General features: G+C 49.0%; 1 protein-coding gene across 1 annotated transcript in view; it reads left to right on the forward strand.

The window, feature by feature from the left end:
* The window catches only part of dus1l (dihydrouridine synthase 1-like (S. cerevisiae)), a 14,290-nt gene extending 2,160 nt beyond the window's left edge, over positions 1 to 12,130 (forward strand). The window contains exons 3-14 of the mRNA XM_055898502.1: positions 354 to 462; positions 623 to 673; positions 2,799 to 2,911; positions 3,502 to 3,584; positions 5,022 to 5,125; positions 5,408 to 5,555; positions 5,651 to 5,747; positions 8,170 to 8,258; positions 8,530 to 8,696; positions 9,288 to 9,325; positions 11,798 to 11,873; positions 11,957 to 12,130. Coding sequence (XP_055754477.1) covers positions 354 to 462; positions 623 to 673; positions 2,799 to 2,911; positions 3,502 to 3,584; positions 5,022 to 5,125; positions 5,408 to 5,555; positions 5,651 to 5,747; positions 8,170 to 8,258; positions 8,530 to 8,696; positions 9,288 to 9,325; positions 11,798 to 11,873; positions 11,957 to 12,117 — 1,236 coding nt within the window. The 3' untranslated portion in view covers positions 12,118 to 12,130. The remainder of the gene's footprint in view (positions 1 to 353; positions 463 to 622; positions 674 to 2,798; positions 2,912 to 3,501; positions 3,585 to 5,021; positions 5,126 to 5,407; positions 5,556 to 5,650; positions 5,748 to 8,169; positions 8,259 to 8,529; positions 8,697 to 9,287; positions 9,326 to 11,797; positions 11,874 to 11,956) is intronic.
* The last annotated feature ends 335 nt before the right edge of the window (positions 12,131 to 12,465 follow it).

The raw sequence follows: 12,465 nt of genomic DNA on the forward strand, positions 1-12,465 counted from the left end.
CTCACCCCGTTTCAGCTAGCTTCTGTGTTTTACCATCACCTCTCACCCCGTTTCAGCTAGCCTCTGTGTTTTACCATCACCTCTCACCCCGTTTCAGCTAGCCTCTGTGTTTTACCATCACCTCTCACCCCGTTGCAGCTAGCCTCTGTGTTTTACCATCACCTCTCACCCCGTTGCAGCTAGCCTCTGTGTTTTACCATCACCTCTCACCTCGTTGCAGCTAGCCTCTATGTTTTACCATCACCTTTCACCCCGTTTCCTGTGTTATGGTCTCAGTTCTGTGCCAATAACTCAGAGGGGTTGGTAATGCACTTTCTCTGCTTTCTTCGTGTGTCTGTGTGTGTGTGTCTCAGTTCTGTGCCAACGACCCAGAGGTGTTTGTCCAGGCATGTCTACTGGCTCAGGACTACTGTGATGCTATCGATCTCAACCTGGGATGCCCACAGATGATCGCCAAGAGAGGTACTAACTAACCAACCCAGAAACCTCACTCAGAGACAGAGAGAGAGAGTGTGTGTGTGAGAGAGAGAAACCCTGATTAAAAAACAGTGGTTTTCAATTAGGCTAAGCGTGCTGTATGTATGGGGTCAACTTGTTTCTAACTGGCTTATTTCTGACGAAGGGCACTACGGAGTCTTCCTACAGGATGAGTGGGAGCTGCTGGAGAAGATGGGTGAGTTTGAACAGAGAGAGAAAAGAGGGAAAGAGTTGGAGAGGTAGAAATTACATATAGTATGCTATGTTTTACCTGTCTGGAATGGTGTCATGCTGCGTTTTACCTGTCTGGAATGGTGTCATGCTATGTTTTACCTGTCTGGAATGGTGTCATGCTGTGTTTTACCTGTCTGGAATGGTGTCATGCTATGTTTTACCTGTCTGGAATGGTGTCATGCTGCATTTTACCTGTCTGGTATGGTGTCATGCTGCGTTTTACCTGTCTGGAATGGTGTCATGCTATGTTTTACCTGTCTGGAATGGTGTCATGCTGCGTTTTACCTGTCTGGAATGGTGTCATGCTGCGTTTTACCTGTCTGGAATGGTGTCATGCTGCGTTTTACCTGTCTGGAATGGTGTCATGCTGCGTTTTACCTGTCTGGAATGGTGTCATGCTGCGTTTTACCTGTCTGGAATGGTGTCATGCTGCGTTTTACCTGTCTGGAATGGTGTCATGCTGCATTTTACCTGTCTGGAATGGTGTCATGCTGCATTTTACCTGTCTGGAATGGTGTCATGCTGCGTTTTACCTGTCTGGAATGGTGTCATGCTGCGTTTTACCTGTCTGGAATGGTGTCATGCTGCGTTTTACCTGTCTGGAATGGTGTCATGCTGCGTTTTACCTGTCTGGAATGGTGTCATGCTGCATTTTACCTGTCTGGAATGGTGTCATGCTGCGTTTTACCTGTCTGGAATGGTGTCATGCTGCATTTTACCTGTCTGGAATGGTGTCATGCTGCATTTTACCTGTCTGGAATGTTTTGTATATCATAAGCACTCAGTCTTGACTAGATAATTAGTAGAAAAAAATGGTCAAGTGTGAGTTTTTTGTGGGGTTTTAGAGTTCTATATGTTTTCAGAAGATGGGCAGGGATTTGATTTAAGCTAGCCAGTCTTTTCTCTGCTATCCTAGCGTCAGGGGGAAGCTAGTTCCACCATTGGGGTGCCAGGAGAGAGAAGAGCTTGGACTGGGCTGAGTGGGAGCTGTGGGGTGGGTAGGGCCAAGAGACCAGAGGTGGCAGAGCAGAGTACTCCGGTTGGGGTGTAGAGTTTGAGCAGAGCCTGAAGGTAGTGAGGGGCAGTTCCTCTTGCTGTTCCGTAGGCAAACACCAGGGTCTGGAAGATAATGCTTGGACTGGAAGTCATTGGAGTGTGTGGAGGAGCGGGCTGCGGCGTTCTGGAGAAGTTGCAGGGGTTTGATGGCACAAGCTGGGAGCCCAGCCAACAGAGAGCTGCAGTAGTCCAGACGGGAGAAGTGCCTGCGTTAGGACCTGCGCTACTTCCTGTGTGAGGAAGGGTTGTACTCTATGGATGTTGTAGAGCTTGACCCTGCAGTAGAGAGTCACTGCTTTGATGTTTGCAGAAAAGGGTGTTGTCTAGTGTCCTGCCAAGGTTATTTGCACTCTGGGATGGGAACACCATGGAGTTGTCAACCGTGATGGAGAGGTCTTGGAGCAGGCAGGCCTTTCCCGGGAGGAAGAGCAGCTCTGTCTTGTCGAGGTAGAGCTTGAGGTGGTGGGCCGACATCCAAGCTGAGATATCTGCCAGGCATGCAGAGATGCGTGTCGCCAAATGAGTGTCAGAAGGGGGGAAGGTGAAAAGTAGTTGTGTCATCCACATAGTATTGATAGAAGAGACCATGTGAGGATATGATCGAGCTGAGTGACTTGGTGTATAGAGAGAAGAGGAGAGGGCCTAGAACGGAGCCCTGGGGGACACCAGTAGTGAGAGTATATGTTGCAGACACAGATCCTCTCCACGTCACCTGGTTTCAATGTTTTTAGCTCTTAGAAAACTTTGCAGTATTTTGTTTTTTATGTATTATTTCTTACATTGTTAGCCCAGAAAATGTTTTGTGTTATTACATACAGCCAGGCCATATATTTTTTTTAATTCCATTCCTTTATTTAGATGTGTGTGTATTGGGTATATTTTGTGGAATTGTTAGATATTACTGCACTGTCGGAGCTAGAAACACAAGCATTTCGCTACACCCACAATAACGTCTGCTAAACACGTGTATGTGACCAATAACATTTGATTTGATTTAAGCTAGCCAGTCTTTTCTCTCTGTTTCTCCTTAGTGAAGCTAGCCAATGAGAAGATCTCTGTTCCCATCACCTGTAAGATCCGTGTGTTTAACAAGATGGAGGACACTGTTCAGTACGCTCAGATGCTGGAGAAGGCTGGCTGCCAGGTAGGAAACATCACACACAAGTATTTTATTTTGATCTTCTATGAAACATGACCTAAAATAAGCCAGATTATAATTAGAGGTGCTTGGTCTATCTGGGTGATGTTTTCTCTCTCTCCTGAATGATCTGAATCTAGGATTACAGGGACTCTCCGCAACTATATTCAATGTGCGGGACAAAATTGAGGCTATGATTAAGAAGTTGGAGCTCTTCTCTGTCTGCATTAACAAGGACAACACACAGGTCTTTCCATCATTGTATGATTTTTTTGTCTTCAAATGAACTCAAGCTTACGGGCAATGTCAAATGTGATTTAGCGAAGCACCTGAGTGAGTTGGGTGCGCAATTACGCAGGTACTTTCTCGAAACGAATGACACAAACAACTGGATTCGTTATCCCTTTCATGCCCTGCCTCCAGTCCATTTACAAATATCTGAACAAGAGAGCCTCATCCAAAATGTTCCTCGTAGTACTGCAGTGTCACCTATTCTGTCTCTCTCCATAGCAACACACAGACACACTCATTTAATAAATGTTTTATTTAACCAGGTAGGCAGTCTTTTCATTCAGACCTCTCCATCTCTGTCTCAGCTGCTGACCGTCCACGGTCGGACCAAGGACCAGAAAGGACCCGCGACAGGCATCGCTAGCTGGGAACACATCAAGGCTGTACGGTAAACACTGCAGTTCCCTCACAGTTAAATAAAGACTACAGAGAAGAACCAATATTATGTTTGTCAGTTGGAAACAGTTTGTGTAGTCTAGTAGGTCTCAGTTTGTGTAGTTGGAGGTAGTTTGTGTAGTCTAGTAGGTCTCTGCCGTGTAGTTTGTGTAGTCTAGTAGGTCTCTGCCGTGTCGTTCAGACAGTTTGTGTAGTCTAGTAGGTCTCTGCCGTGTCGTTCAGACAGTTTGTGTAGTCTAGTAGGTCTCTGCCGTGTAGTTGCAGACAGTTTGTGTAGTCTAGTAGGTCTCTGCTGTGTAGTTGCAGACAGTTTGTGTAGTCTAGTAGGTCTCTGCTGTGTAGTTGCAGACAGTTTGTGTAGTCTAGTAGGTCTCTGCTGTGTAGTTGGAGACAGTTTGTGTTCTAGTAGGTCTCTGCCGTGTAGTTGGAGGTAGTTTGTGTAGTCTAGTAGGTCTCTGCCGTGTAGTTGGAGGTAGTTTGTGTAGTCTAGTAGGTCTCTGCCGTGTAAGTGGAGGTAGTTTGTGTAGTCTAGTAGGTCTCTGCTGTGTAGTTGGAGACAGTTTGTGTAGTCTAGTAGGTCTCTGCCGTGTAGTTGGAAACAGTTTGTGTAGTCTAGTAGGTCTGCTGTGTAGTTGCAGACAGTTTGTGTAGTCTAGTAGGTCTCTGCTGTGTAGTTGGAGGTCGTTTGTGTAGTCTAGTAGGTCTCTGCCGTGTAGTTGGAGACAGTTTGTGTAGTCTAGTAGGTCTCTGCTGTGTAGTTGCAGACAGTTTGTGTAGTCTAGTAGGTCTCTGCCGTGTAGTTGGAGGTAGTTTGTGTTCTAGTAGGTCTCTGCTGTGTAGTTGGAGACAGTTTGTGTAGTCTAGTAGGTCTCTGCCGTGTAGTTGGAGGTAGTTTGTGTTCTAGTAGGTCTCTGCCGTGTAGTTGGAAACAGTTTGTGTAGTCTAGTTGGTCTCTGCTGTGTAGTTGGAAACAGTTTGTGTAGTCTAGTTGGTCTCTGCTGTGTAGTTGCAAACAGTTTGTGTAGTCTAGTAGGTCTCTGCTGTGTAGTTGGAGGTAGTTTGTGTAGTCTAGTAGGTCTCTGCTGTGTAGTTCAGACTGTTTGTGTAGTCTAGTTGGTCTCTGCCTTGTAGTTCAGACAGTTTGTGTAGTCTAGTTGGTCTCTGCTGTGTAGTTGGAAACAGTTTGTGTAGTCTAGTTGGTCTCTGCTGTGTAGTTGCAAACAGTTTGTGTAGTCTAGTAGGTCTCTGCTGTGTAGTTGGAGACAGTTTTTGTAGTCTCGTACGTCTCCAAGACGTTTCTTCCCAGGAAAACATTCTAGTATATTCTACTGTACAGTACTCTATTCTATTGTGACATAGCTGATCATGTGATTGTACTGGGTTTATTAAACAGTCGCTCTCTATCTCTCTGTGCATGTTGTTGCTATAGGAACGCTGTTAACATCCCTGTGTTTGCTAACGGTAACATCCAACACCTGAGTGATGTGGAGCAGTGTATGGAGGAGACTGGAGTACAGGGGGTGATGAGTGCAGGTACACACACACACACCTTGCCTCACCTTGAGTAATTAGTCTCCCAAGAGTCATAACACCTACTAATTTGTGTTAATCACTTTCTCTCTCTCTCTCATGTGTCTGTGTGTGTATGGTTCTCTCTCTCTGTGTGTGTCTGTGTGTGTATGGTTCTCTCTCTCTGTGTGTGTATGGTTCTCTCTCTCTCTCTGTGTGTTTCTCTCTCTCTGTGTGTTTCTCTCTCTCCTGTGTGTTTCTCTCTCTCCTGTGTGTGTTTCTCTCTTTCTCTGTGTGTGTTTCCAGAGGGGAACCTCCATAACCCAGCTCTGTTTGAGGGTCTCAGCCCTCCTGTATGGGAGATGGCTGAGGAGTATCTAGAGGTGGTCAGTCAGTACCCTCCCTGTACCCTGTCCTATGTCAGAGCACACCTCTTCAAGCTCTGGCACCACACGTATGTAACACACACACACCCGGAGGGACACACACACACACTCAGTACTTCACTCTCGCCACAATCTGTGTGTTTATTTGTTAGTGTTTCTCCAGGCTGCAGATCCACAAGGACCTGAGAGAGGAGCTGGCCAAGGTGAAGAACCTGCAGGGGCTGACAGAGGTCAGCAGACAACTCCGACTACGCTGCCAGGTACCAAGCATTATGGTTAGCTACACTGCCAGGTACCTAGGGTTAACTACACTGCCGGGTACCTAGGGTTAGGGTTAACTACGCTGCCAGGTACCAAGCATTATGGTTAGCTACACTGCCAGGTACCTAGGGTTAGCTACACTGCCAGGTACCTAGGGTTAGCTACGCTGCCAGGTACCTAGGGTTAGGGTTTACTACGTTGCCAGGTACCTAGGGTTAACTACGCTGCCAGGTACCAAGGGTTAACTACGCTGCCAGGTACCAAGTGTTAACTACGCTGCCAGGTACCAAGGGTTAGGGTTAACTACACTGCCAAGTACCAAGGGTTAGGGTTTACTACGTTGCCAGGTACCTATGGTTAACTACGCTGCCAGGTACCAAGGGTTAACTACGCTGCCAGGTACCAAGGGTTAACTACGCTGCCAGGTACCAAGGGTTAACTACACTGCCAGGTACCAAGGGTTAACTACACTGCCAGGTACCTAGGGTTAGCTACGCTGCCAGGTACCAAGGGTTAACTACGCTGCCAGGTACCAAGGGTTAACTACACTGCCAGGTACCAAGGGTTAACTACACTGCCAGGTACCAAGGGTTAGCTACGCTGCCAGGTACCAAGGGTTAACTACGCTGTCAGGTACCAAGGGTTAACTACACTGCCAGGTACCTAGGGTTAGCTACGCTGCCAGGTACCAAGGGTTAGCTACGCTGCCAGGTACCAAGGGTTAGCTACGCTGCCAGGTACCAAGGGTTAGCTACGCTGCCAGGTACCAAGGGTTAGCTACGCTGCCAGGTACCTAGGGTTAGCTACGCTGCCAGGTACCTAGGGTTAGGGTTAACTACGCTGCCAGGTACCTAGGGTTAACTACGCTGCCAGGTACCAAGGGTTAACTACGCTGCCAGGTACCAAGCATTAGGGTTAACTACACTGCCAGGTACCTAGGGTTAGCTACGCTGCCAGGTACCTAGGGTTAGGGTTTACTACGTTGCCAGGTACCTAGGGTTAACTACGCTGCCAGGTACCAAGGGTTAACTACGCTGCCAGGTACCAAGGGTTAACTACGCTGCCAGTTACCAAGGGTTAGGGTTAACTACACTGCCAAGTACCAAGGGTTAGGGTTTACTACGTTGCCAGGTACCTAGGGTTAACTACGCTGCCAGGTACCAAGGGTTAACTACGCTGCCAGGTACCAAGGGTTAACTACGCTGCCAGGTACCAAGGGTTAACTACTTTGCCAGGTACCAAGGGTTAACTACACTGCCAGGTACCAAGGGTTAACTACGCTGCCAGGTACCTAGGGTTAACTACGCTGCCAGGTACCAAGGGTTAACTACACTGCCAGGTACCAAGGGTTAACTACACTGCCAGGTACCTAGGGTTAGCTACGCTGCCAGGTACCAAGGGTTAGCTACGCTGCCTGGTACCAAGGGTTAACTACGCTGCCAGGTACCAAGGGTTAACTACACTGCCAGGTACCTAGGGTTAGCTACGCTGCCAGGTACCAAGGGTTAGCTACGCTGCCAGGTACCAAGGGTTAGCTACGCTGCCAGGTACCAAGGGTTAGCTACGCTGCCAGGTACCAAGGGTTAGCTACGCTGCCAGGTACCAAGGGTTAGCTACGCTGCCAGGTACCTAGGGTTAGGGTTAACTACGCTGCCAGGTACCTAGGGTTAACTACGCTGCCAGGTACCAAGGGTTAACTACGCTGCCAGGTACCAAGGGTTAACTACGCTGCCAGGTACCAAGGGTTAGCTACGCTGCCAGGTACCAAGGGTTAGCTACGCTGCCAGGTACCTAGGGTTAGGGTTAGCTACGCTGCCAGGTACCTAGGGTTAACTACACTGCCAGGTACCTAGGGTTAACTACACTGCCAGGTACTGAGGGTTAGGGTTAGCTACACTGCCAGGTACCAAGGGTTAGGGTTAACTACACTGCCAGGTACCTAGGGTTAGCTACACTGCCAGGTACTGAGGGTTAGGGTTAGCTACACTGCCAGGTACTGAGGGTTAGGGTTAACTACACTGCCAGGTACCTAGAGTTAGGGTTAACTACGCTGCCAGGTACCAAGGGTTAGGGTTTACTACGTTGCCAGGTACCTAGGGTTAGGGTTAACTACGCTGCCAGGTACCAAGGGTTAGGGTTTACTACGTTGCCAGGTACTGAGGGATCATTCTGTTTTTCACCTTTCCTTCCCTCCTCCCCAAAATGTTTTACTCCTTTTTAGTTTGTCTTCCTCACCAATTCCTCCTCTCCTCCCCCTCTTCTTCCCACTCATCCCCCTCTTCCTCCCCCCTCCCCCTCTTCTCCTCCTCTTCTCCCTCTTCTCCTCCTCTTCTCCCCCCCTCTTCTTCCCCCTCCTCACCCCCCTCCTAACACAGCTAGATGATGACACTGGTTCCTTTCTCATTTGTTTAACCTCTGCAGGAGGAGATAACCAATGGAGGAGAGGAGGCGGGGCAGGTGGTTGGGCTGCCATTCCCTCATTGGATCTGCCAGCCGTACGTCAGACCAGTGTGAGTGACAATTTCCTGTTGAGATCTGTGTACATTCCTTTACTTAGATTTGTGTTTATTAGGTAGTTGTGGAATTGTTAGATTACTTGTTAGATATTACTGTACGGTCAGAACTAGAAGTACAAGCATTTTACTACACTCGCATTAACATCTGCTGACCAATAACATCTGTGACCAATAAAATGTTATTTGATTAGAAGATCAAAGTCATCAGTCCACACACATAGAAACCGTAACATGTTGACGTGACAATGAACGTTGTTCCTGCCAGGCCGAAGGATCCGGTTGCTAACGGTAACGGTACGGAGGTGAAGGCAGTGTGTCACAAGAGGGCGTTGTCACAAGAGGACTCGGACGGCGCGAGCGATGCCCTCTCCAAAAACAAACAGAAGAAGAAAGCCAGAAACCCCCACAAGAACTTCTGTCCCGAGCAGAAACGTGAGTTATTTCTCCTCGTAGTACTGCAGTCACCTGTACTCTCTGTCTCCAGTCTAATTAAGCATTAATTAAGGCCCTTAGCCGTGTTATATTGGCCATATACCACACACCCCCAAGGTACCTTATTGCTATTATAAACTGGTTACCAACGTAATTAGGGCAGTGAAACTACATGTTTTGTCATACCCGTGGTGTACCTACCGTCTGATATACCACGGCTGTCAGCCAATCAGCATTCAGGGCTCAAACCACCCAGTGTATGACAAAACATTTATTTTTACTGCTTTAATTACATTGGTAACCAGTTTATAATAGTAATAAGGCACCTTGGGGGTGTGTGGTATATGGCCAATATCCCACGGCTAAGGTCTGTGTCCAGGCACTCCGCGTTGCGTCGTGCAAAAGAACAGCCCTTAGCCGTGGTATATTGGTATATGTTTTGTCATACCCGTGGTATGCGGACTGATATACCACGGCTGTCAGTCAATCAGCATTCAGGGCTCGAACCACCCAGTTTATAATGCTACAGAGCCTCAGCCTACACAAACAGTACAGTAGATAACCTCTGCGTTACCCCTGTTTTCTCTGCAGCAAAGTACATCAAGTGTGAGCAGTGTGGAAATCCAAAGGTGAGTGGACCTCTTCACCCTGTTCCTCATTACCATTTGTAAACACCTCTTCACCCTGTTCCTCATTACCATGTGTAAACACCTCTTCACCCTGTTCCTCATTACCGTGTGTAAACACCTCTTCACCCTGTTCCTCATTACCATGTGTAAACACCGCTTCACCCTGTTCCTCATTACCGTGTGTAAACACCTCTTCACCCTGTTCCTCATTACCGTGTGTAAACACCTCTTCGCCCTGTTCCTCATTACCGTGTGTAAACACCTCTTCGCCCTGTTCCTCATTACCATGTGTAAACACCTCTTCACCCTGTTCCTCATTACCATGTGTAAACACCTCTTCACCCTGTTCCTCATTACCATGTGTAAACACCTCTTCACCCTGTTCCTCATTACCATGTGTAAACACCTCTTCACCCTGTTCCTCATTACCATGGGTAGCAACCTCTTCACCCTGTTCCTCATTACCATGTGTAAACACCTCTACACCCTGTTCCTCATTACCGTGTGTAAACACCTCTTCGCCCTGTTCCTCATTACCATGTGTAAACACCTCTTCGCCCTGTTCCTCATTACCATGTGTAAACACCCTGTTCCTCATTACCGTGTGTAAACACCTCTTCACCCTGTTCCTAATTACCATGTGTAAACACCTCTTCACCCTGTTCCTAATTACCGTGTGTAAACAGCTCTTCACCCTGTTCCTCATTACCATGTGTAAACACCCTGTTCCTCATTACCGTGTGTAGCAACCTCTTCACCCTGTTCCTCATTACCATGGGTAGCAACCTCTTCACCCTGTTCCTCATTACCATGTGTAAACACCTCTTCACCCTGTTCCTCATTACCATGTGTAAACACCTCTTCACCACCTCTTCACCCTGTTCCTCATTACCATGTGTAAACACCTCTTCACCCTGTTCCTCATTACCATGTGTAAACACCTCTTCACCCTGTCCCTCATTACCATGTGTAAACACCTCTTCACCCTGTTCCTCATTACCATGTGTAAACACCTCTTCACCCTGTTCCTCATTACCATGTGTAAACACCTCTTCACCCTGTTCCTCATTACCATGTGTAGCAACCTCTTCAGCCTGTTCCTCATTACCATGTGTAAACACCTCTTCACCCTGTTCCTCATTACCGTGTGTAAACACCTCTTCACCCTGTTCCTCATTACCATGTGTAAACACCTCTTCACCCTGTTCCTCATTACCATGTGTAAACACCTCTTCACCCTGTTCCTCATTACCATGTGTAAACACCTCTTCACCCTGTTCCTCATTACCATGTGTAGCAACCTCTTCACCCTGTTCCTCATTACCATGTGTAGGATGAGAGGGCGTCACTCACCAGATTCCTCAATACAGATGACGTTTAGCCCTGGAATAAGAAACGTTCAATGGAGAACGTGTCCTGACTGACTGTGTATAATAGTGTTACGTATGCAGGTCAGATTCTTAGGAGCTAGAAGCAGAGCTGCCATGTCTGTTGGTGCAATTTTGTACCTCCCGGGCCCTAACCTCTCTCCAGGGCCCTAACCCCCTCTCCAGGGCCCTAACCCCCTCTCTCCAGGTCCCTAACCCCCTCTCCCTCGGGCCCTAACCCCCTCTCTCCAGGTCCCTAACCCCCTCTCCCTCGGGCCCTAACCCCCTCTCTCCAGGTCCCTAACCCCCTCTCCCTCGGGCCCTAACCCCCTCTCTCCAGGTCCCTAACCCCCTCTCCCTCGGGCCCTAACCCCCTCTCTCCAGGTCCCTAACCCCCTCTCCCTCGGGCCCTAACCCTCTCTCTCTCTCTCCCTAACCCCCCCCCCCTCCCTCTCTCCCTCTCCCTACCCCCCCCTCCCTCTCTCCCGGGCCCTAACCCTCTCTCTCTAATCCCCCTCTAACCCTCTCCAGGTCCCTAACCCCCTCTCCCTCGGGCCCTAACCCTCTCTCTCTCTCTCTCTAATCCCCCTCTAACTCTCTCCAGGTCCCTAACCCCCTCTCCCTCGGGCCCTACCCTCTCTCTCTCTCTCTCTCTAATCCCCCTCTAACTCTCTCCAGGGCCCTAACCCCCTCTCCAGGTCCCTAACCCCCTCTCCCTCGGGCCCTAACCCTCTCTCTCTCTCTCCCTAACCCCCCTCTCCCTCTCTGCCGGGCCCTAACCCTCTCTCTCTCTAATCCCCCTCTCCCTCTCTCCCGGGCCCTAACCCCCTCTCTCTCTCTAACCCCTCTCTCCCGGGCCCTAACCCCCCACCTCTCTCTCTCTAACCCCCCTCTCCCTCTCTCCAGGTCCCTAACCCCCCCCTCTCTCCAAGTCCCTAACCCCCCCTCTCTTCAGGTCCCTAACCCTCTCTCTCTTCAGGTCCCTAACCCCCTCTCTCTCCAGGTCCCTAACCCTCTCTCTCTCCAGGTCCCTAACCCTCTCTCTCTTCAGGTCCCTAACCCCCTCTCTCTCCAGGTTCCTAACCCCCTCTCTCTCTCTCTGTAGGGTAATCAGTGTGTATTCAACCTGTGTCGAGGCTGCTGTAAAAAGAAGGCCTACAAGGAGGTGGCAGACTGCCCAAGTGAGTCCACACACACACACACACACACACACACAGCTGTCTTTCTCTGATATATCATTTATTTCCTCTCGTCTGGTTTACAGGTCACGGGCTGAGGTTCAAGACCAAGGCAGAGAAACAGAAGTCAGAGCGGGAAGAGGAGGAGGGAAAGAGCAGAGGATTAAAGGAGGAAGAGGATGGAGGATTGTTGAACGGGACCCTCAGCACCCCAACAGACCCCCACAGAGGACAGACTGTGGCCTGAGACATGGACTAACAGGGACATAGACATCCATTCATACGTAGAGCAGTACACACACACACACACACAGCAGGATGTGAGAAACTGTATCCATCAACAGTATACAGAGAAACAAGAACATATTGTAAGGAACACACGTGTGCATCCATCCTGTCTCATACAAACTCACCACTGTCCTCCATTGCTGCACTGGCTTAGATGGGGTTTCACCACTACGCCCTCCTCCTACCTGACTGACTGACTGATGTAATGGATAGACTCCTCCTACCTGACTGACTGATGTAATGGATAGACTCCTCCTACCTGACTGACTGGGGGAGTCTTCCTGGACCAGCTCCACTGGGACTGATG

Source organism: Salvelinus fontinalis, chromosome 34 (genome assembly GCF_029448725.1).
Source record: "Salvelinus fontinalis isolate EN_2023a chromosome 34, ASM2944872v1, whole genome shotgun sequence".
NCBI classification, from domain to species: Eukaryota; Metazoa; Chordata; class Actinopteri; order Salmoniformes; family Salmonidae; genus Salvelinus; species Salvelinus fontinalis.